Source organism: Rousettus aegyptiacus, unplaced genomic scaffold (genome assembly GCF_014176215.1).
Source record: "Rousettus aegyptiacus isolate mRouAeg1 unplaced genomic scaffold, mRouAeg1.p scaffold_m13_p_6, whole genome shotgun sequence".
Taxonomy (NCBI): Eukaryota; Metazoa; Chordata; class Mammalia; order Chiroptera; family Pteropodidae; genus Rousettus; species Rousettus aegyptiacus.
The window spans coordinates 86805221-86825665 of NW_023416309.1; the positions used below are offsets into that span (position 1 = coordinate 86805221).

Below are 20445 nucleotides of genomic sequence, written 5' to 3' on the forward strand. Positions count from 1 at the left end.
TGTTACATTGACTTCTGAACACCTTCCAGTCTGCCTCCAGGCGCGTGTGTCTGTGTAGTCTGAGTGGTTTTACATTAACATCTACCCTGAGTAAGATCTTTTGACTACAGAAGTGTTACTTGCAAATGGAAGATACCATTAGGGCTGCTTCAAAGCCCTGGAATGGTATTTGGATTGGTGGTGCTGAAGTAATGGCTGGTGTTTTGAAGTGTAATGTCTAAATCTGTGTTGCATAACTGTAGGACCGTGTGAGTTTAAACTGCTTTTCTTTGATCTTCCTTTCAAAATCAGGCTGAAGGGGAAAGGTTAAAGTTGACTTAAAATACTCCTTTCTGTGTGTGCAAAAGTTTGGAAGTATGAAACTGTGATTACAAGTTCCATTCATTATTTGTGTTCTGCACTTTTCATATTATTCATGAAACTCACTTCCATCTTGCCTCAAGTTTTGTATTTTGAATTTAGTGTCAAGACCAAAATATAGACTCAGTTGCCATCTGCTTTATGTGGTTAGCAAATATCTGTTCTATAAGTTGTTAGTCCTCACAAATATGTGTTTTAAGTGGTTTTTGTGGTTTGCCTTTTTTTTCTTAATGGCATACAAGTAGGTTATAGAGATACTGATGCTCTGACATTAACTGAATCATTTGTGGTGAAGTAGGCAAAAATAAAACAAAAAACTTGTCCCTTTCTTCCTTTTAATTTTAGGAGCTTTCAGGAGAATTACTTTTTACTGTTAGGAATACTTCGACAAACTGTGCTATCTTAAGATTTTGAAATTGTTGGAGCTGAGCTGTAACATGGAAAATAAACCCCCTGGCAGTGACTTCTTAGAGAAAAAAATGCCTGAGTTTAAAAACTGTTTTGAATACAGTGAATTAATAGGAGATTCTGATGCCTCTTTGGTCTGGTCTTTTTGGGAATATTTTTCTTTGTTTCCTTATGTCTAAAATGAAATTATATCACCAAATTGGCTCACAGGGTGACTCTAGAGAGAGACTATTGACTCTTAGTGATTGCTTGGTGTAGTTACAGTAGCCATTCATGTAGCTGGGTGAGGTCCTTTTGTTGCTTAATAACTAAATACCTTAGTATAAGATGATACCTACCACTTTTCTCCCCAGCTCTCTTTATACTTTTACCTTTTCTCCCTAATTAAAAAAATTATTGTTGTGACTTTTTAAGTTAAAAAAAAGTAATGAAAACATCTGTTTCAGGAACTTCATCAGTTCACTTGCGTTGTTGTCTGTATAATTAGTGCATGTGAAACAATTAGCAAAGTGATAACTGTCAACTTGTATATTTAAATAGGCTAAGAGGTTTTTTTTGTTGCTTTAGTAACTGGATTCCTTAGCCTCAGACCTCATTTTCCCCATCTCTCTATATTTTTACCTTTTATTCCTATTTCTTGGAGGGGGGTATCAGGATGGCTTAAAATTTATATATATATATAATATATGTAACATATACATTATATATGTAACACTTTATATCTATCTATCTATCTATCTATCTATCTATCTATCTATCTATCTATCTATCTATAGAGAGAGAGAAAGAGAGAGGGGCAGTTTTAGGTTTGCATAAAAATTGAGTGGAAATTATAGAGAATTCCCATGTATCCCCCATTTTACCCTATTAACATCTTACATTAGTGAGGTAAATGTGTTAAAATTGATGAACAAATTTTGACACATTATTAGCAACTAAAGTCCATAGTTGACATTTTTCTCCTTAATGAAAAATTTTTTATTTGATGATACTTTTAAATTTTAAAATAAATGGAACAATTCTCTTTTTAAGTAACTTTATTTCAATTGGGTGCGTACACATGGTTAGGACATATGAAACAATTACAAAAGATTGGATAACTCTTCATTTGTTTATTTAAATGAACCATTTTTATATCACTGTTGGTAAGAAAACCTGTTGCAGGTAAGACACATAAAGGTTAGAATGGGATATTTGCCAGAGAGGGTGGGGACTACCTTGATCTCTAGCAGAAGTGTGAAGATTAGTGTCATAAAAATTTGCCATACAGATGAGGTTTTGCTTACCATCTTGGTAGTCCTTTCCCCAAGAGCTATATAGCATAGGAAGTTATATATTGGTGGGTTCAAGAATGAGTTGTACCAAAGTGTATTTTATGATCTTGTATTATAACATTTTTAGGTATTAAATATTAATATGCTTTGAGAACAGTGTGACAAAGACAAATTATGCTAAATACCATTAAGATGGAATAAGGAGGCCAATATAGATCTGGTCAGTTAACAGTTCATTCCTTTAACAAGCATCTTCTTGATTTAACTTTTGAGTGCCAACTATGTGTTCTGTACTTTAACTACACAATTTGACACAATTGCCTTGTTAGATAGATGTGTCATCACCCTTATTTTAAAGCCAAACTTAGATTTAGCAAATTTATATAGTTAATAAACACAAGGTCAACTTATAAACTGTTGGAATCATTGATGTTGTTGCTGTGTGATATTTGTAACTGATGATTTGGCGTGTTGCACATACTTAGCATTGTTGCCATAGGCCATTATTTTGGGAAATGATTAAAACTTCCAGAGTCCCACCTACTGGCTACTTTTACTTCCTTAGACTCCGTAGATGGAATTATAGCCATTACTTATCCAGAGAACTCTGACATGAAAAATGTTTTTGACTGAAAGTCAGGATATGCCTGAGATAAATATGAGGAATTCTTTTTCTATTGTCTTTCCTGTCTGGTGGTTTGGTCTTTTCATTCTTATTTCCAGTCTAGAAATGATTTGCTACATATGATGTAGCCATTTTGAAAAATAAGTAAATCAATACCTCTTAAAAATTTCTAAAAGATTAAAGTTTGTCAAAGTATCAAGAAAAAGAAATACTAATCATTTATCCTTTGTGTTTGAAATGCTTGAGTAAAGGGGAAACAGCAATTTTTGTATGTTTCCTATTTTTAGCAGGGACTGAATTGACTTTGAATGTTTGTAAGAATTTTTACAAATCAATATTTTTTCACTCCAGGGGATATCATTTTGATATAACACAACCATTGTACCTTAGTCGGGTGGAAAGAATGCTTATGACTGCATTTGAAGTTAAAATATGAATTCGCTTAGGTACAAAAAGCCCTGCCTTTCTCCAGAGCTGCTAAAATGAATTCTTGAATTTCATTCATATTCTGTACTGTTTGTCATACATACCTCTGGAAATCAAGGGTCTTTTAGGACAAACATCCTTTGCCCCGATGGAGGTCTACTATATTAAAGACTGTTTATATATTTAGTTTGAGGCAGCATTTCTTTTCCAGAGAAGACCAAATTATAGATTTTGTTCATTGTGAATAATACATTTAAATCCATAATATCTTAGAATCTGTATTGAGTAAGAGACTTTAACAGTCATTCATGAAATAATATAAAGTTAATACTGAATTATACATTTTGTTCACTGTGAATAATAAATTTAAATCCATAATATCTTAGAATCTGTATTGCGTAAGAGACTTTAACAGTCATTCATGAAATAATATAAAGTTAATAAGCTTATGAAAAGGTCTTCAAGTGACCCTCTTAGTCATGAAAAAAAATACAAAGTAAAACCACAGCGTGAATCCCACTAAACACCCGCTGGAATGGCTGACACTGTTGGCAAAGATGTAGAGCAGGCAGAATTCTCTTCCGTTGCTGGTGGAAGTGTAAATTTGTATAATCACTATAGAAAACTACTTTGTTAAAACCTATAAAATATGCACACATTTCTAGTACATACTCAAAAGAAATATACTTACAAAACATTAAAATCAAGACACTTGTACAACTCAAAAGAAATATACTTACAAAACATTAAAATCAAGACACTTGTACAACTATAAAATGGACATGTATCATCCGTTGTATTTAACTCATTAAATTAACGAGGTATTTGGCAAGTTGTTATAGCTGGTTCAAAAGAGAATCTGAAAAACAGATATAGTTAGGAATGTTGAAATGAACTTAAAAGATGCAAACCTGGTTAATATCCTGTTGGGACTAAAATGTGCTGCTTGGAATCATCATTTTCCAGAGTGGAATTCAGAGGTATTTCTACCAGACAAAATTCATTTGTATTTCTTTGGACAAGAGTCAATTACATTCTTATTAGTTTTCTATAACTTATAGTATTATAAAATAGCCAAAAGCGAATCAACCCCAAAGAGTCAACTAGATAAGCTTGGTAATCCATTGAAAGAACACACAGTAATCTTTTCCCCATTCAAAAGTTCTCCGCAATTTTTCCTGATATCTTAAGAGCCTAAAATTAGAAAGAACTTGGAAGCCCTTTATCTGTAGATTGTTAGATAAATTGTGATGTTTTCGTACAATGGAAATCTATATAAGAGCAGAGATATAAAGGTACAATCATATTCAGTAGCACAAATGAATTTATAAATATGTAGTGCACAAAAGCCATTCACAAAACAGTACAGTAGTCCCCTCTTAACCGCCGTGTCGCTTTCTGCAGTTTCAGTTAGCTGTGGTCAACTGCAGTCCAAAAATATTAAATTTTAAGTGTTGTGCTGTTCTGAGTAGCATGGTGAAATCTTGCACTGTCCTGTGCCATCCCACCCAGGACATGAATCATCATCCCCTTTGTCTAGTGTATCCATATTGTATATGCTACTTGTATGTTAATTGCTCAGTATCTGGCTGAGTTTTCTGGGGGGGGGGGGTGATGGGAGGGGGGAGGGTGGAGAGAGGAAGACCACATTCACATAATTTGTATTACAGTATATTGTTATAGTTATTGTATTTTATTAGTTATTATTAATCTCTTACTGTGCTTAGTTTATATATTAAACTTCATCATAGGTATGTATTATAGGGGAAAACATGGTGTGTGTGTGTGTGTGTGTGTATTCACTGAGGTTCTTGGAATGTATCCCCTGTAAATAAGGGGGGACTACCGTATATACTATGTGATTCCATTTAAATAAACTTCAAGTAAAACTTTATAAAGTATTAGACGTTCAGGATAGTGGTTATGGTTATTCTTGGTTTGGGTTTGTGACTGGAAAGGGGTGTGGAGGCACTTTCTGAGTATCTATTATGTTCTGTTTCTTGATGTCTGTGCTGGTAACAGAGGTGGATTAACATTGAAAATTTATTAAGCTGTACATATATATATAATTTATGTATTATTTCTATGTCTATTATCTTTCAATAAAGTTTGCTAAAAAGAATCATTTGCGGACCACAATTCACCATTTGACCAATTGTCTAAAAGGGTAGTCGGAAGTGTAAATATGTACTCTTGTCCTAATTCTGTCATTGTAAAATATTATTGTCTTTGGTATTTGATTGAATTTTCTGTTTTGTAGTCAGATGTGTCTGGAAAGTCATCAGGGTTTCAGAAACAAGTTTGTTTCTGAGGGCTAGATGACCTTCATTTGCTTTTAGGATTCTCTAAAAGCACTTACAAAGCTCTCCCACAGCTTTTATAGCCTTTCTCTGTTTGTGTTATTGTCTCGGCTGTTATAATTTCTTTTTGCCTTAGATTGAGTTGTGAGATTCTAAACTTGTGTTTTCCCCCCATCTTTTTTGGTTTGGTATGTAATTTGCATATTTTCACCATGCGAAAGCGATTTTCTATGGTTGGAAAAGATTTTTTTCCTACAGTGTGAACAAATCATTCTTTGTTCTCCTTATTGTGCTTCCAAACTGGTACGTCCGGTTTATGCTCCAAACAACAAAAGTCTGTCATCAGAAATTAAAATGCCAGTAAGAACAAAGGCAGAGACCCATGAGGAGCTGTTGGAGAGGTTTCCTCCTCTCCACAAGTCACTGCAGTTGCCAGGAAGGTGGAACATTGCTTGGTACACTCCTTCCTTGTAGTTCTACCCTCTTATTTATTATTATTGGTGGTTTAGAAGTGAATTTACAGCTCCTGGTAATTCTGTTCAGGATCCCTAAAACCCCCATCTCTGAGATTCTTTGCCATTTTCAATGAACTTCTTTTAAGAAACCTAAAAACCACTTTGAAGGCCTTTAAAAAAAGTTAATCATTTTTGACACTCATTTATTTGAGAGCAAAAGTACCAGTGAACATACTGTATAAAATTATTAAAGACAATTGAAAACGGCAGCTAAAGCAGAGCCTGTAAGCACATATCCATCCTCTCTGTCCTTTCTAAAATGTGCACATCTATCTGTATACACTTTGTCAGCACTGCCTCTGTACCAAATAGTTTTTTTAGTGTAGAATTTGTACATGCAAATTGGAGAGTTCTCTCCTCTGGGAAGTTTGATGTTTGTGACTCAGGATAATTTAGAATTATGGTTGTAATGATCTTGATTTTAGCATATTCACAAATATCTATAAATAGTGACAGAATGTTTCTTCTCCCCTTCCTTCCCTTATAATTAAACAAAGTTTCTATGACTTTAACTTGGAGATAATGATGGATAGGTAATGAATGTGAGGATGCCTTTTATAATCAGTCCTAATGTTTTTTCCTACCTATTGCCGTACATTTAAAGAAGGATTTAGAGTAGAAGCTTAGAATAGAATAGGGCATTTAGGTTTGTTTTGAAAGTCGTTACTCTGAAAAGCATTGTGTGTTCAGATTTCAAAATATTTTTCTATATCAAAGTAACTCTTGTGTATTAACCCAGTGACAAACGTTTATCATATTGTGAGTATGCCAAGATGGGTTTGTTTTATTCTTTATTGTTTAGTATAATTTAGTACAGCAGGTCAGTTAAATGTGATTAAACTTAAAAAAAACTTTAAGGCAGTATTTGATAGAACCAAAAGTTAGGTGCTAGACCTGTGGCATATGGAAATAATAGTACAGAGCAGTAGATTTTATGTTGGACTGCCATAATTTGTTATAGGTATAAACCTTATTTGTTATAGTGAGAAGTGTTTTTCATAACTCGGAATTATAATTTCAATGCCAAGTTCTACAGTATTGTTTTATAATTTTTTAACTTATTTGTTAATAGAAATAGTATATGTATTGAACAATATTATTTATCCATTGCCCAACAGACAATTTATTTTAAAAAACTATCTGACTTTGCAGCTTTGGTGGAGAGAGCCAATAATGCATCTATTATATAATTGCATTACATTAGTGATATACCTTTCAGTGAAAATGTGCTTAAAATCAAAGAAATGGTAATTTTTAGATTTCAGAGAATGTATGATTACTGCTTTGAGTGGGAGGTTGAACCCATGATTTTTTAAGGCTTTTTTTTTTTAATTTAAAATTTTATTCTATGATAATAAAATGTAGACTTAAGAGCTTCAGTGTATAATGGCCATGGTTTTCATTTACAAAATTAATGTTCACAAAGGAATTTGTAGAGGGGAAAATCCTTACAGTTGACCGTACTGAGTTTATAGCCTTTGTATGTTTAATTGGTGATAGGTGGTGCTATTGTTGCATAGTTAGTGCAAAGAGCCTAGCGTTCTTCATACCTTCTGCATCCTAAGTGTTATAGAGGGATTTGCCATTGCAGCCAATAAATAAGTTGTCATAATTTTTATAAGCAAAATGAATATGCTGTCTCTTTAGGCATTACCACAATTTAACATTTATAAGAAATAAAAATATTTATAGTTTACAGCTTTAAATTCTGATAGAAGATGAAGATCTAAAAAAGTAGTTAATCTAAAAGGCAGCTCTACAGATTTATATTGTAATATTGGAAGATTTATAAGGCTTTTATTTTCTAATGTATACACTGTTGATATTTTAAACTGCTTGTTTGGCAGGCCTATTAAATAAAATACCATCAGCATATTTTCTCTGTTGAATGTTTATCATTATTACATCTGTTCTAAGTTCTTGGGTATTTAGAACTAGTTGTATAATGTTTGCCATTTTCCCTATCTTATATTAAATTTTGCATCAAACACTTGATGATTATGAAAATGTATTGTGAACTGTATTACCACTTAAAAAATTCAGGAAAGCTTTTAACTAATTCTAATTTAATCTGTTTATTATTTCGATTAGCAAACTTTCCTCCTGAACCACTAATTTTGAAAACTAATTTTGTTTTCATACTTGACACATATATTAGCATACATACCCTTTCACCTTTGGATTAATAGACTACTATACTCTTTATATCTAAAGAATAAATCTGGAATGACTCAAAATGAATGGACATCCATACAGTTTTGATCTATATGTATAATAAAAATGATGACACTTATAGGTGCTTGCATATTACTTTTTTCTCTTCATAGAGTATTAAAATTACAAATATCTTTGACGTAGTTTAGCACCTTTACCTTTTCAGTCTGTAAATGCAAAAGAATATAGGTTTAGAGGAGGTGGAGTAACTGGGGAGATGTTGGTCAAAGGGTACAAAGTTGTAGTCATATAGTGTGAATAATCTAGAGGTCTAATGTTCAGGCATGATGGTTATGTTGTATTGAATACCAAAAAATGCTAAGCTAGTAGATTTCAGGTGCTATCATCTGATAAAAAGGCATAAAAAGGTAATGCCAAGGAGATGACTGCAGCAATCATTTCATGATGTATGAGTACATCAAATCATTCTATTGTATGCCTTAAATATATATAATTTTTATTAAAATATTTTAAAAATAAAAAATAGATTTATAGAGCTAAAATGATTTACTTAAGGTGGTTTGATAGCTGGTTATTACAGAAGCACTACATACCTAGGTCATTCACATTTCACTTCAGTGTTCTTTGCAATATCTTTTGCTTTTTCTCATTTACAACATATTTGTGAAAGTTACTACAACTTTAAAGATATGCCTTTCAAAATACTAAGAGTATTTATTTTTTTTCTTACATGGAAAACTGAATGCTAATAAAAAAATCATAGTTGCTTTGCTTTGAAATGGAAGGCAGTCATGCAGAAACTGAGCAGACTTATAGTAATTTATCAAAGATAAAAATTATAGACTTCCAGAACAGACCATTTATTTTCTTATCCATACCAAGTGCATGTTGTTATAATTTTCTAAAAATACTTCAGATAATTTAAGATATGAATATGATCAACCATAAATGTGTATGACTGAGTGTGTGTGTGTGTATGTCTATTACATTTCAGACAATAAATTATAACATTTAGGAGATCTTGTTTTCGTTTAATAATGTTCTGACCTGTGTTTTCATTTACTGAAATTTTTTCTGACTTCTCATGCAGATCAGTGGGGAAGCACAAGAGCTCTTTTCTGTTCGACATGGCCCAATTCGAGCTGCTAGAATCTTGCCTGCTCCACAGTTTGGTGAGTGTCACCCTTAAAAAGAAACAAATCATTTGGAAAGTTTCTCTTTTATTGGTCTTGGACTACAGACAGCAAGAATGATAACTAAAGTCTGTTTTTCTCCAAGTGTCCATGCTCCTTCTCTCCTCCCCCCAAGATAAACTCTTAGTTCAGTTGAGATGGAAATAGGTAATCTTAACCAATTCAATATGGCCATTCACTTTCTACTGTGGTTTTGATTTATCTCCATCCTCTTTGATCTTGATTTAGCCTCTGACTTGGCTGGCTCTTTCTCGAAGCCCTCTTCTCTCTTGGTTTTCATGGCATTGCTCTTCCCAGATCTCTTCCTTGCTAACTGTGCCGCTTTTGTTATGTTTCTGGTTTAGCTTTCTTCTGTGGGTATTCCCCAAGTCTCTGTTGTTCTTGTGTCTCTGTCTTCTCAGTTATACGTACTGCCTTGGAAAGCTTGGTTTTCACCATTATCTTGATTGTAGATGAGTCTGTTGTCTGCATTTCTAGCTATGTCGGAATTACAGTTTCTGGCTTTTGACCTTGGGTCACTGCTTTAATAATGAATACTTCTTACTGTTATATTTAAATATCATTTTTTTTATTTTTTAAAAAATTATGTACATTTTAAAATCAAATCTATTTGGATGCTTAAATAACTCTTTAGAAATTTGAGCTTTCTAAAGCTCATATATCCTCATTAACTCATCTGTGTTCACTCAATGTTTTTTGCAAGTGTACCAAAAACAATCATATTACTATTACTTGCACACTTTAAAATCTTTTTAAAAAGAGAATATTAATATATTTTAATTATATTATGTTTTTAAAGTTTCCCCAGAAGTTGGGAAATCTTCTTTATGATATTTCTTTAGGAGTAATTCTCTAAATTGGTGATAATGATGTTTATTAAAACTTAACTTCCCGTGTGAATTATGTACTTACCATGTACATACATAAGTAATGTCAGGGATTAATGTCACTACATTAAATCTGCTTAATTGAAATGAGAAGGGTGGAAGTCATAAGGCTACAGTATCCTGAAGTGGAGATTTCTCTTCTTGTTATTGAACTGTGTGGTATACACATATTTTAGCTTTGTCCCCCTCTGTCTCACTTCTGCAATCTCTCTCTCTCTCTCTCTCTCTCTCTCTGGCTCCATTTTCTGTTGCATTTGTGTTTTGGTGAAATCTATGACAAAGAAGGTTGTGGGGCATTATTTTCTGAAAGGTTTTTGAATTGCCAGTTATTTCTTTGAATGGTTGGAATCAAGAAGAACTTTATTAGTAAAGGACTGCTGCATCTTTGTTTCTTTTGTTTGTAATTCACAGAGGCAGATTTTTCTCTGTTCATTTATGAAGCTCTTGTTTGTGCCAATTATTAACATTCAACTTTTCTCAACTTTTACTTTGAGTAGAAATACTTCATGGAGAATATAAAGCTATACAAGTTAATATAACTAGTAGAATTTGAGTATGTCTAATTTGCTTTGTCTAATTAAAAGAAGTGTCCTCCATCTACTGTAATGTACTTACTTTAAAAAATATTAGATTTAAAATATAATTTCACATAGCTAAAAGTTTTATTAAGATTTATAAAAATTACGTGCATCTCTTTTATTGCATTTCATTACTTTAAGATGCAACTGATCATATAAAATTTGTAACATTTTATATGATCAGTTGCATCTTAAAGTAAAATTTGGAAAAAGTAAGCCATTCCTCTCTTGCCCATTTTGCTTTGTGTGCCCATTTTTATGTAATAAGTCTTTAAGAAGCTTCCTGAAAAAGGATGTGTGATAGGTCTTGTTTGTCTGAAGATATCTTTATTCTTCCTTAATTCTTGATGGATAATTTGGGTAACAAACACTTGTTTGTAAATAATGTTACTTCAAAATTTCGAAGGCATTGGTATAGTATTATGGTTGAAGAGTTTGAAGTCATTTTGATACCTTTTTCTTTGTACATGGCTTGTTTTTCTCTCTGAGAACTAGAAGAATGTTGGCTTTGTTCCCAGTGTTCTGAAACTTTGTTTTCATGGTTTTCATACGTTGTCCTGGGTCCCTTCAATGCTGAAATGTAGAAAGTATATATACTTTTTAGAAAGTTTCTTACTTTTTTTTTTTTGATGGTTTCTTCTAAGTCTTTTTTGTTCTCTTTCTGGTACATGTATTATTTGGCTGTCATACCCCTTATTGTGATTCCTTAGAAAAACTTTCCTGTTCTTCTGGGGAGGTGGTCTCAATGTGGATTACTAATTCTAATATCGAATAATTATTTTCCGCTGTCATGATTTTTTTTGTCATGTTTTTCTTGTCCTCACCTTCTCAAGCCCAACACCTCTCTCCCTCCTTTCTCTCCTTCCTCTCTCCCTACTTCCTTTCCTTCTTTTCCTTCCTTTCCTTCCTTCCTTCCTTCCTTCCTTCCTTCCTTCCTTCCTTCCTTCCTTCCTTCCTTCCTTCCTTCTTTCCTTCCTTCCTTCCTTTCCCTTCTTTCTTTTTTGGTGTAATTTATACATAAATATTGCCAAATAGAATCCAGTGTCATATAAAAAGAATTCTACATTAGGACCAAGAAACAGGTATTCCAAGACTACAAGATTAGATGACATTTGAAAATTAATTAGTGCAATTCACTGTATCAATAGATAAAGGAAAAAAACCCATATGATCATCTCAATAGAGATGGAAAAAACCTTTGACAAAATTTAATAGCCATTTATAATAAAAAATACTTTCAGCAAATTAGGATTAGAAAAAAATATCGTCTGTATGATAAAGATAATTTATAAAAAAAATCTACAGTCAACATCATAATCAGTAGTGAGATATTAAATACTTTCCTGATGAGTTTGGGACGGCTTGTATCACAACTTCTATTTACAATTGAATGCAGGTCCTAGCTATTATAATAAGGCAAGAAAAATAAATAAAAGGTGTAAATATTAGAGAGAAAGAAGTATATTGTCTTTATTAATAGATAACTTGATTGTGTATATAGAAAATACAAAGGAATCTATAAACAATTATAATTAATAAGTGAATTTAGCAGAGCTGCTGCATACCAGGATACTTTGATGTTTTGTGAGGATCCCCTCACTGTGTATTTTTCCAGCATTATTTTTGGCTATCCTTAACCATTGTGCCCTTCTCCCCCTTCCTTGCCTCAACAACACTCCTTTGTGATGGTTGTACTGAACTACTTTTATTTCATCTAATGATCTATCCTCTTTTTCTCAGCTCATTTCATTTGCTTATTTTGTCTTCTAGAATACCCATATCCTTCTAACCCTTCTTATTCCTTATACAATTCAGAAATATCTGCTCCCATAGGACTTACTGTTTATTATTTTTTTTAAATTTTAGTTGCTCATTTGCCTCTTGTTAGACTTGTAGGCTGTTTTGTATCTTTAGTGTCTCACAGAGTACTTGGTACAAGGTGTTAATAAATATTTGTCGATTGTTGCCATGTGGTGTAATCTTTTGAAAACTATGACCTAGAAGAAAAGCAAGTTCCTTTTCTGTGGAAAACTGAGGATTTGTATACCCTCTTATCCCACTGGTCATCATTGGCATTTACTCATATCAACATAGTTTGTGCTTCCCTACTTTTCCATGGTCACTGTCACTAATCAAATAATTGATTACTTTCATAATGAACCTGGAACTACTTTAGAATTTTTTTAGTACAATTTTTTAGAAAGCTATGACCAATGAATTGGTATTATTTTATCAGATAAAAACTGTTATTATCTTTTGAATCTTTCTAGAACTTAATTCCAGGTAAAGTAAATACTTCTTAATTATTTCTCTCAGTAGCTATTGTGGTTTTTAATATTTCAGTACCTCATCTGTGAAATAAAAAATAAAACTATGTATGTTTTAATATATAAGTTAAAAATTTTATAGGGTTATAGACTTTATGCTGATAATGGTTCTTTCCAAGGAGTGGGATCAGAGGAAACTTTCACTTTAATAGTTTTTTAATTTCTTATAATAAATATATAATTCTGACCAGTTAAAATATTCATTATAAGAATGCAAGAATATTGAAATGTAGAAAGTGAAAATTCACATGATCCTAGATAAACCCAGGTTACCTTTTTCCTTTCCTTCTTTTCTTCCTTTTCCCTGGTACCAAGCATGTTTTAACAGCTTAGGGGATATATTTCCACATTTTTTCCCTTAATCTTTCACACTTGCATGTGAATTAAAATATAATTGTAATAGTATGTCCAAGGCCCGATTCAAGTTCTTTACATGCGTTACCTGTATTGACACGTGTGTGTGTGTGTGTGTGTGTGTGTGTGTAGATTTTTTCATAACTTTACGTTGCAAACATTTTCATTTCAAAACATAAATTTTCTTTCAGCATGGCTAAAAATTATGTATCATTCGATTGTATGAACATTTGTTATATTAACTTTAACTTTTTCCCTATGACAGGCTATGTAGTTATATACTTTCATATATATACATTAAAAATGTACAGGAAATTATTTTTTTAGGATAACTTTCAGAAGGGAAATTGCTTGGTCAAAGAATATGTACTGTAAAATTTTGATGCACACTGTAAAATTATCAGAGAGATTATACCAACATTTATACATGAGAATTCCTTTTTTAAAAATTCTGTCCTCTATTGGCTATTGTGAATCTTTTTAGCCTTTGCCCATCTGATGGAGGAAAATCTTCGTTTTTAGATTTTTGGTCTTTGAGTGCTAGGGAGAATTGGAAATCTTCATATTTTCGCCATTTATTCTAATTAATGTCTTGTTTGTACTCTTTCCTTACTAATTTGAGCTTTTTACTAGATTTTTATTAGTGATATATTATTTTGGATATGTGTCCTGTATACGTCATATATTGTTTGCCATTTGTCTTGTTATTTGGTGAAATCTATCACTTTTTGTGATCTATCTTAGTTCCATGCAAATAAATCTTTGCATATTTTACCACGTTTAATTTTAAATTGTGACTCTCCTTGAAAGTTGAATTAAAAAATTCTTTTTTTCCTTTTTTTTTCCTTTTCCTATTAGATTTCTGAATTGTTCCTTGCCAGCCTCTGATTCTCACAGTGTTTGGGGAAATGTTTCTTTTATTATGTTCCTTCGTTTACTGTCATGTGTTTCTTTGGTGTCACAGGAACAGTGCATTATATGTTGTGTCTTGTATAATATGTGGAATATGACTTGTGCCCCCAAAATAAATTTATTTAATACTTTACAAAAGAGGAACTAGAATTCTACTTTTGTGTAAAGTATTGTTAGAAATCATTTGTCATTTACGGCCATGCTACCTTGAACAAGCCCGATCCCGGCTGATCCCAGAAGTTAAGCAGGGTCAGGCCTGGTTAATACTTGGATGGGAGACCACGTAGGAAGACCAAGTGCTGTAGGCGTAAAAAATAAAATAAAAAAATAAGGGATCGTAAGCTGACAAGGTCCTTGCAATCTGAGGTCAACCAAGGGTTGCCTCACCTGAAGAAAAGAAAAAAAAATAATTTGTCAGTGACCAAATGTGTAACACTGTTTTTGAGTTTAATAGACCTATTAACTCTATTAGGAATTGTACTAGGCATGTGTTCATGCTGTTTACTTATTGCTTATGGAGAAGGATGATTATATTGGCCTTGAACCTGAACCAGATTTTTTAGACATGCAGATTCAACCCTATTTGTTATCTTTAGGAGTCCAATGTCCCGCGTACTTGAACTTTTTCCATACAGGAATATTTTAGAATACATTCTTATAAGCTAGGGACTTTATTCTGAGAATAGATGTATTCTTTGGAAATACAGTATCCTCAAGTGTCTATGAGCCAAATTTCTGGTACTCATCCAAAACACTGGGTAGCCAACTTGGCTTATTTCTTCTAGGTTATTTCATTATGAATTACTGCTGGAAAGATAGTATTATTTTTTATTCTGCTATGCAAAGAAGTCACAATTTCACATCTCAAAATACTAAAAGGTTTAAAAGACACCTAAGATCCAACCCAGTTTTTCCTACTGGAATATAAATGCCTGGTGTTTTCTGCAGCTTGTAATATTAAACAGCCCACCCATGCCGTCAAAAATACTAATTGTTGTTGTTTTTTAATGATATGAATGGCTGATTTTTCTAGAAACAAACATGAGCAGAAGAACTTTAGAATTGATAGTTAAACTTTTTCTCATTTATTTTTTATAATTTTTTAAATAAAATTTTTATGTGTCTAATTTCCATTATTTTTCATAAGGTACTACTACCTGTTTCATCCTTTTCAAATGATTTAAATGTAGTTTTTATCATGTTCAAAGAGGAGCAGTTTGATTCATTCAACTGTATGAACTTGGAAATTCTAATTAACTCCTGGTCTTTGCTGTAAATTTTGTTTTCCTATTAAAATGTTAATGACTAAAGTTAAACGAGTAAATCCTATAAACAGACAGACTGATACACATACACACACACATCTCTCTCTCTCTCTCTCTCTCTCTCTCTCTCTCTCTCACACACACACACACGCACACACACACGCACACGGTGTCTGTTCAGCCAAAACACTAGCAACTTTCCCAAAAGTAGGCCAACTGACATTTGCTTACAGTCATCACCAGTATTTTGCAAAGAGGAAACAGGCTTATTGACATTTTAAATGAGATTTAGGGCTTCCCTAATGGTTTCTGCTCTAATTACTTCTTAGTTTGCTTTGTGTATTTTTTAATATAACACCCAGTCTTTATATTGAGGGCTTTACTACTTGGGGTAATTTTGGTTTTTACAGGATTTCACTAAGCCTGTGACTTAGGTAAATGATAACTGGGGAACATAAGTTCTGTTCATCTGAAATTTCTTTAATGTTTTTGGATAGGAGAATAGTATTTCTAGGGGAGAATGTTTTATAAGTGCCGCTTTTTAATTTTTTTTATTTTTTGTGCTGTCATGGTGTTGAATTTGAGAAATTGATCTAAGTATCTGAACCCTGTAATTAGGGACCTTTCCTATGAGGGCTGTAATGAGAGGGTTGTATACTGAAAAGACAAGAGAGGAAGTAAATTTATAAGTCAAGTCAATAATTATGCTCGCTATTTTTCACATGAATTCTAGGTTGATAATATGCATAATCATTATTTACCACTATTCTGCGTGGTGAGTACCATTACCCTATTTTACAGGTGAGGAGACTTAACGCGCAAATCAGTTAAGTGACTGGCATAAAGACACATATTTGATAAGCGGTGGAGCTGGAATTTGAACTTCAAAGCTTGCCACTTAATCACTTAGGCCTCACTGTCTTCCAGTATACGATTTTTCTAATATTACAGGGAAACACTTTTACCAAATCCCGGTGTTTCAAGGCCATGTCTCTGCAGAAACAAAACAGTTGTGTATTCATTGAAATATATAAAAAGTAGCTCTGTTTCTCTATAGTTTCTTCCATTTTTAAGGTCTAAAATATCTGCAGTTGCCCTAGTATTTTCATTGTACTTGGTGTCTTTGGTTATTTAGTCTAAGGGTGAAGAGTAATGAAAATAGTCAATGCGAAGACCAATATATAGGAAAGCTATTATCCTACTTAACTACATTTAAAATTTTAAGCTGTCAGGATAAGGTATGTCATAAAGACAACTGTAGTCTATTCAAATTACATTCACCCTAAATTAAATCAAGCCTTAAAAAGAAATGTTGATTTCCTTTTATAGGACTTGGTATAAACTATTAAAAGTACTTCAAAAGGGTTAGTGACAGATATCTCGAATCAGATAAAAACGAAGGTGTAACATGAAGCAACTAAATTACATGTGAGTCTAATGATTCTGACCCAAATAAACAGGCTTGTAATGGAGATGGTGATTACTATCAGTACAGCTTAAATACTTTTAACTGTGGAACTGTAAAGAAGAATGTAGGTGTCTTAGTGAATTGGATGTGTGGTCTGGGAAATCTGTGTTCATTTATCATAACACACATTCCTAGGTGTGAAAGTGAAGACTCTTTATTTGCTAAGTAATAGTTATTTTAAGTAAATATTTTTTAAAAAATCCAGATTTATTGAGAAATACTTCTTACATACAATGAAACTGATCAATATTAAGTATCCAATTTTACGAGTTTTGTCAGATGGATACAGTTATATAACTACTACCACAATCAAAATATAAAGCCTTTCTATCACTGTAAAAAGGTTTCCTTGTCCACTTCACACTCCCTAAAATGGCTATATACAAAAGAGGTAATAACAAGTATAGGTGAGGACGTGGACTAATTTGAACTCTCGTACATGGTTTATGAGAACATAAGATAGCACAGCGACTGGAAAACAGCTTGGTAGTTCCTTAAAATGTTAAATATGACCATATAATTCATCAATTCCACTCCAAGGTGTGTAACCAACAAAAATGAAAATATATGACTATATAAAAACTTGTACATGAATATTTATAGAAGCATTATTCATGATAGCCAAAAGGTGGAAACAAACCAAATGTCTTATCAACTAATAAACAAAATGTGGTATAACCATACAATGGAATATATTTGGCCATAAAAGGTGAAGTTCCGATGAAAGCTGTTAAATGTTGAACCTCAAAAACATTATGTTAAGTGAAAGAAACCAGCCCTAAAAGGCCCCAAATTGTTGATTCTATTTATATGAAATATCCAGAATAAGCAAATCCATAGAGAAAGAAAGCAGATGGTTGCCTGGGATTGCAAAACTATGTGAAATTGAGGAATGATTGCTAATGAATACAGGATTTCCTTTTTGTGGTGATGAAAATGTTCTAAAATTAATTGTGGTGATGGTTACATAACTATGTAAATATACTAATAAATATTGAATTGTACACATTAATTGTTGAAATGTATTTATGTGAATTATATTTTAATTATGTTGTTGAAAATAAAAGTCGCCCTGTGTCCTTACTTCCCTCCACCTGGGTTACCAGCAACCACTAATATGATTTCAGTATGGTTTCCGCCTTTCTAGAATTTGAAAAGATGGAATATATAACATTTATATGTACTTGGTTTCTTTCATTTTACATAATGCCTTTGAGAATTATCTATGTCGTTGTGTGTTTCAGTTCATTCCTTTTTAAAAAAATTTCTAAGGAGTATTCCATTGTCTGGATATACTATAATTTGTTTTTCCTTAAGTGACCCATGAATGGACATTTGGATTTTTTCCAGGTTTGTCTCTTATGCATAAAGCTGCTGTGAATAGTTGCTTGTGGATACATGTTTTCATTTCTCTTGGGTCAGTATTTAGGAGTGAGATTACTGGGTCATATAATAAGTGTAGGTTTAACTTTGTAAGAAATTGCCAAACTGTTTTCCAAAGTGGATATACTGTTTTGCCTTCTCACTAGCAGTGGTCCAGTTTCCCTAATGACCAGGGATATTGATATTCTTTTCTTTGCTTGTTCACCATTTGATTGTTTTTATAAAATATCTGTTGACATCTGTTGCCCGTTTTTAATAGTGTTGTTTTATTATTGAGTTGTAAGAGTTCTGTATATATTCTGTATGTGTATTTTAGATCAAAGTCTTATTTTAGGTATATGTAAAATATGCACAAAAATTTTCTTCCTTCCTGTGACTTGCCATAGTGAGCTTTTTTATTTTTTAATAGACTTTGCCTTTTAGAGCAGCTTTACGTTCACAGCAAAATTGAGCAGAAGGTATAGAAATTTCCTTTATATGCTTCCATTCCCACACATGCAAATTCTTCCCCATTATCAACATCATCCTATGGAGGGTACATTCAGGCTTTTCAAAAACAAACATTTTTAATTTTCAGAAGTTTTTTTTTTTTAATTTTTGAATTCACTTTTAATTTCCAAGTTCTTGAGTTTTTTTCTTAATAGTTTGTTATTTTTGTTTTTCTTTTTTTTATTCACTTTCAACACATTTTTTACTTTTCCTTGCGATTTCATCCTTGACACATGAGTTATTTAAAAGGATGTCATTTTGTTTTTAAAATTTGAGAAATTTTCCTTTTATCTTTCTGTTATTCTAATATAATCCCACTGTCATCAGAAGACATAGAGTCCAATCCTGTTAAGTGTTTTGAGATTTTATTGCTTGCAATATATGTATCCTTATAGATTATTTTTCTGCATATTCTATCAGTTATAGAGAGTGGGTTTGTGTATTCTTCTTGTAATTTTATCAGTTTTTGCTTTATGTATTTTGCCATTCTGTTATTGGGAGCAAAAACACTTAGGATGGTGAAGTTTTCTTCATGAATTGATTCATTTGTTGTTAATGAAGTCCCTGGTTTATTCCCTGCTCTGTAACCTACTTTTCTGTTATATACGAATGTTTATAGACACTCTTGCTTACTTTTGACTAGTGTTGGCATGATACATCTTTCGTCATCTTTTTACTTTGAACCTTTGATTTTTTTTATTATATAAAGTGCATTTCTTGTAGGAAGCATATAATTGGGTCTTTTTTTTAAATCCAGTATTTTACTCTTTTACTTGTGTCTTTAGATCATTTACATAAATGTGTGTGTTAATGAGAATTGATTTACATCTACCATTTTACCACTTTCTATTTTTCCTGTGTGTTCATCGTTGCCTTTTCCTACTTTTTCTTCCCTTTTTGGACTAGTATTTTTATGATTCCACTTTATCTACTTCATTGTGTCTATTAACTGTGTCTCTTGGTTTTGTTTTCAGGGTTTCTTTAGATTTACAGTATATCTTTAACTCATTACAGCCTCTCTTCATGTGTTATTATACCATTTCACATATTGTATAAAAATCTCAAAACAACAATAGCAAAACTGATTCAAAAATGTTTGAAGGACCTGAGTAGATACTACTCCAAGGAAGATATACAAATGGCCCTAAGCACATGAAAAGATGCTCAGCATCATCATTAGGGAAATACAAGTCAAAACCATGATGAGATTACCACTTTATACTAAAAAATAGCTATTGTTAGAAAAACAAAATAAATATTGGTGAGGATGTGGAAAAATGGAATCTCTGTGCTTTGCTGGTGAGAATATAAAATAGTATAGCTGTTGTCGAGTCTCAAAAATAGTGGGTTAATGAAAATTTTTGGTTGTCATTTATTCGAATACTTTTAAAAATAGAATACACAAACACACATATATACATTTTTTTAAACAGACTATATTTTTTAGAGCAATTTTAGGTTCACAGAAAAATTGAGCAAAAAATGAGTTCTCATATATTTCCTGAA

At 32.3% G+C, this 20445-nt stretch overlaps 1 protein-coding gene and 1 pseudogene across 10 annotated transcripts in view; both read left to right on the forward strand.

Moving 5' to 3' along the window:
• The window catches only part of BCAS3 (BCAS3 microtubule associated cell migration factor), a 508191-nt gene that overhangs the window by 34200 nt on the left and 453546 nt on the right, over positions 1-20445 (forward strand). For all 10 annotated transcript variants that reach the window (XM_016143369.2, XM_036222219.1, XM_016143368.2 and 7 more), the window contains exon 6: positions 9174-9255. In XM_016143369.2, the coding sequence (XP_015998855.1) occupies positions 9174-9255 (82 nt within the window). The remainder of the gene's footprint in view (positions 1-9173; positions 9256-20445) is intronic.
• LOC118604147 lies at positions 14524-14642 on the forward strand (annotated as a pseudogene).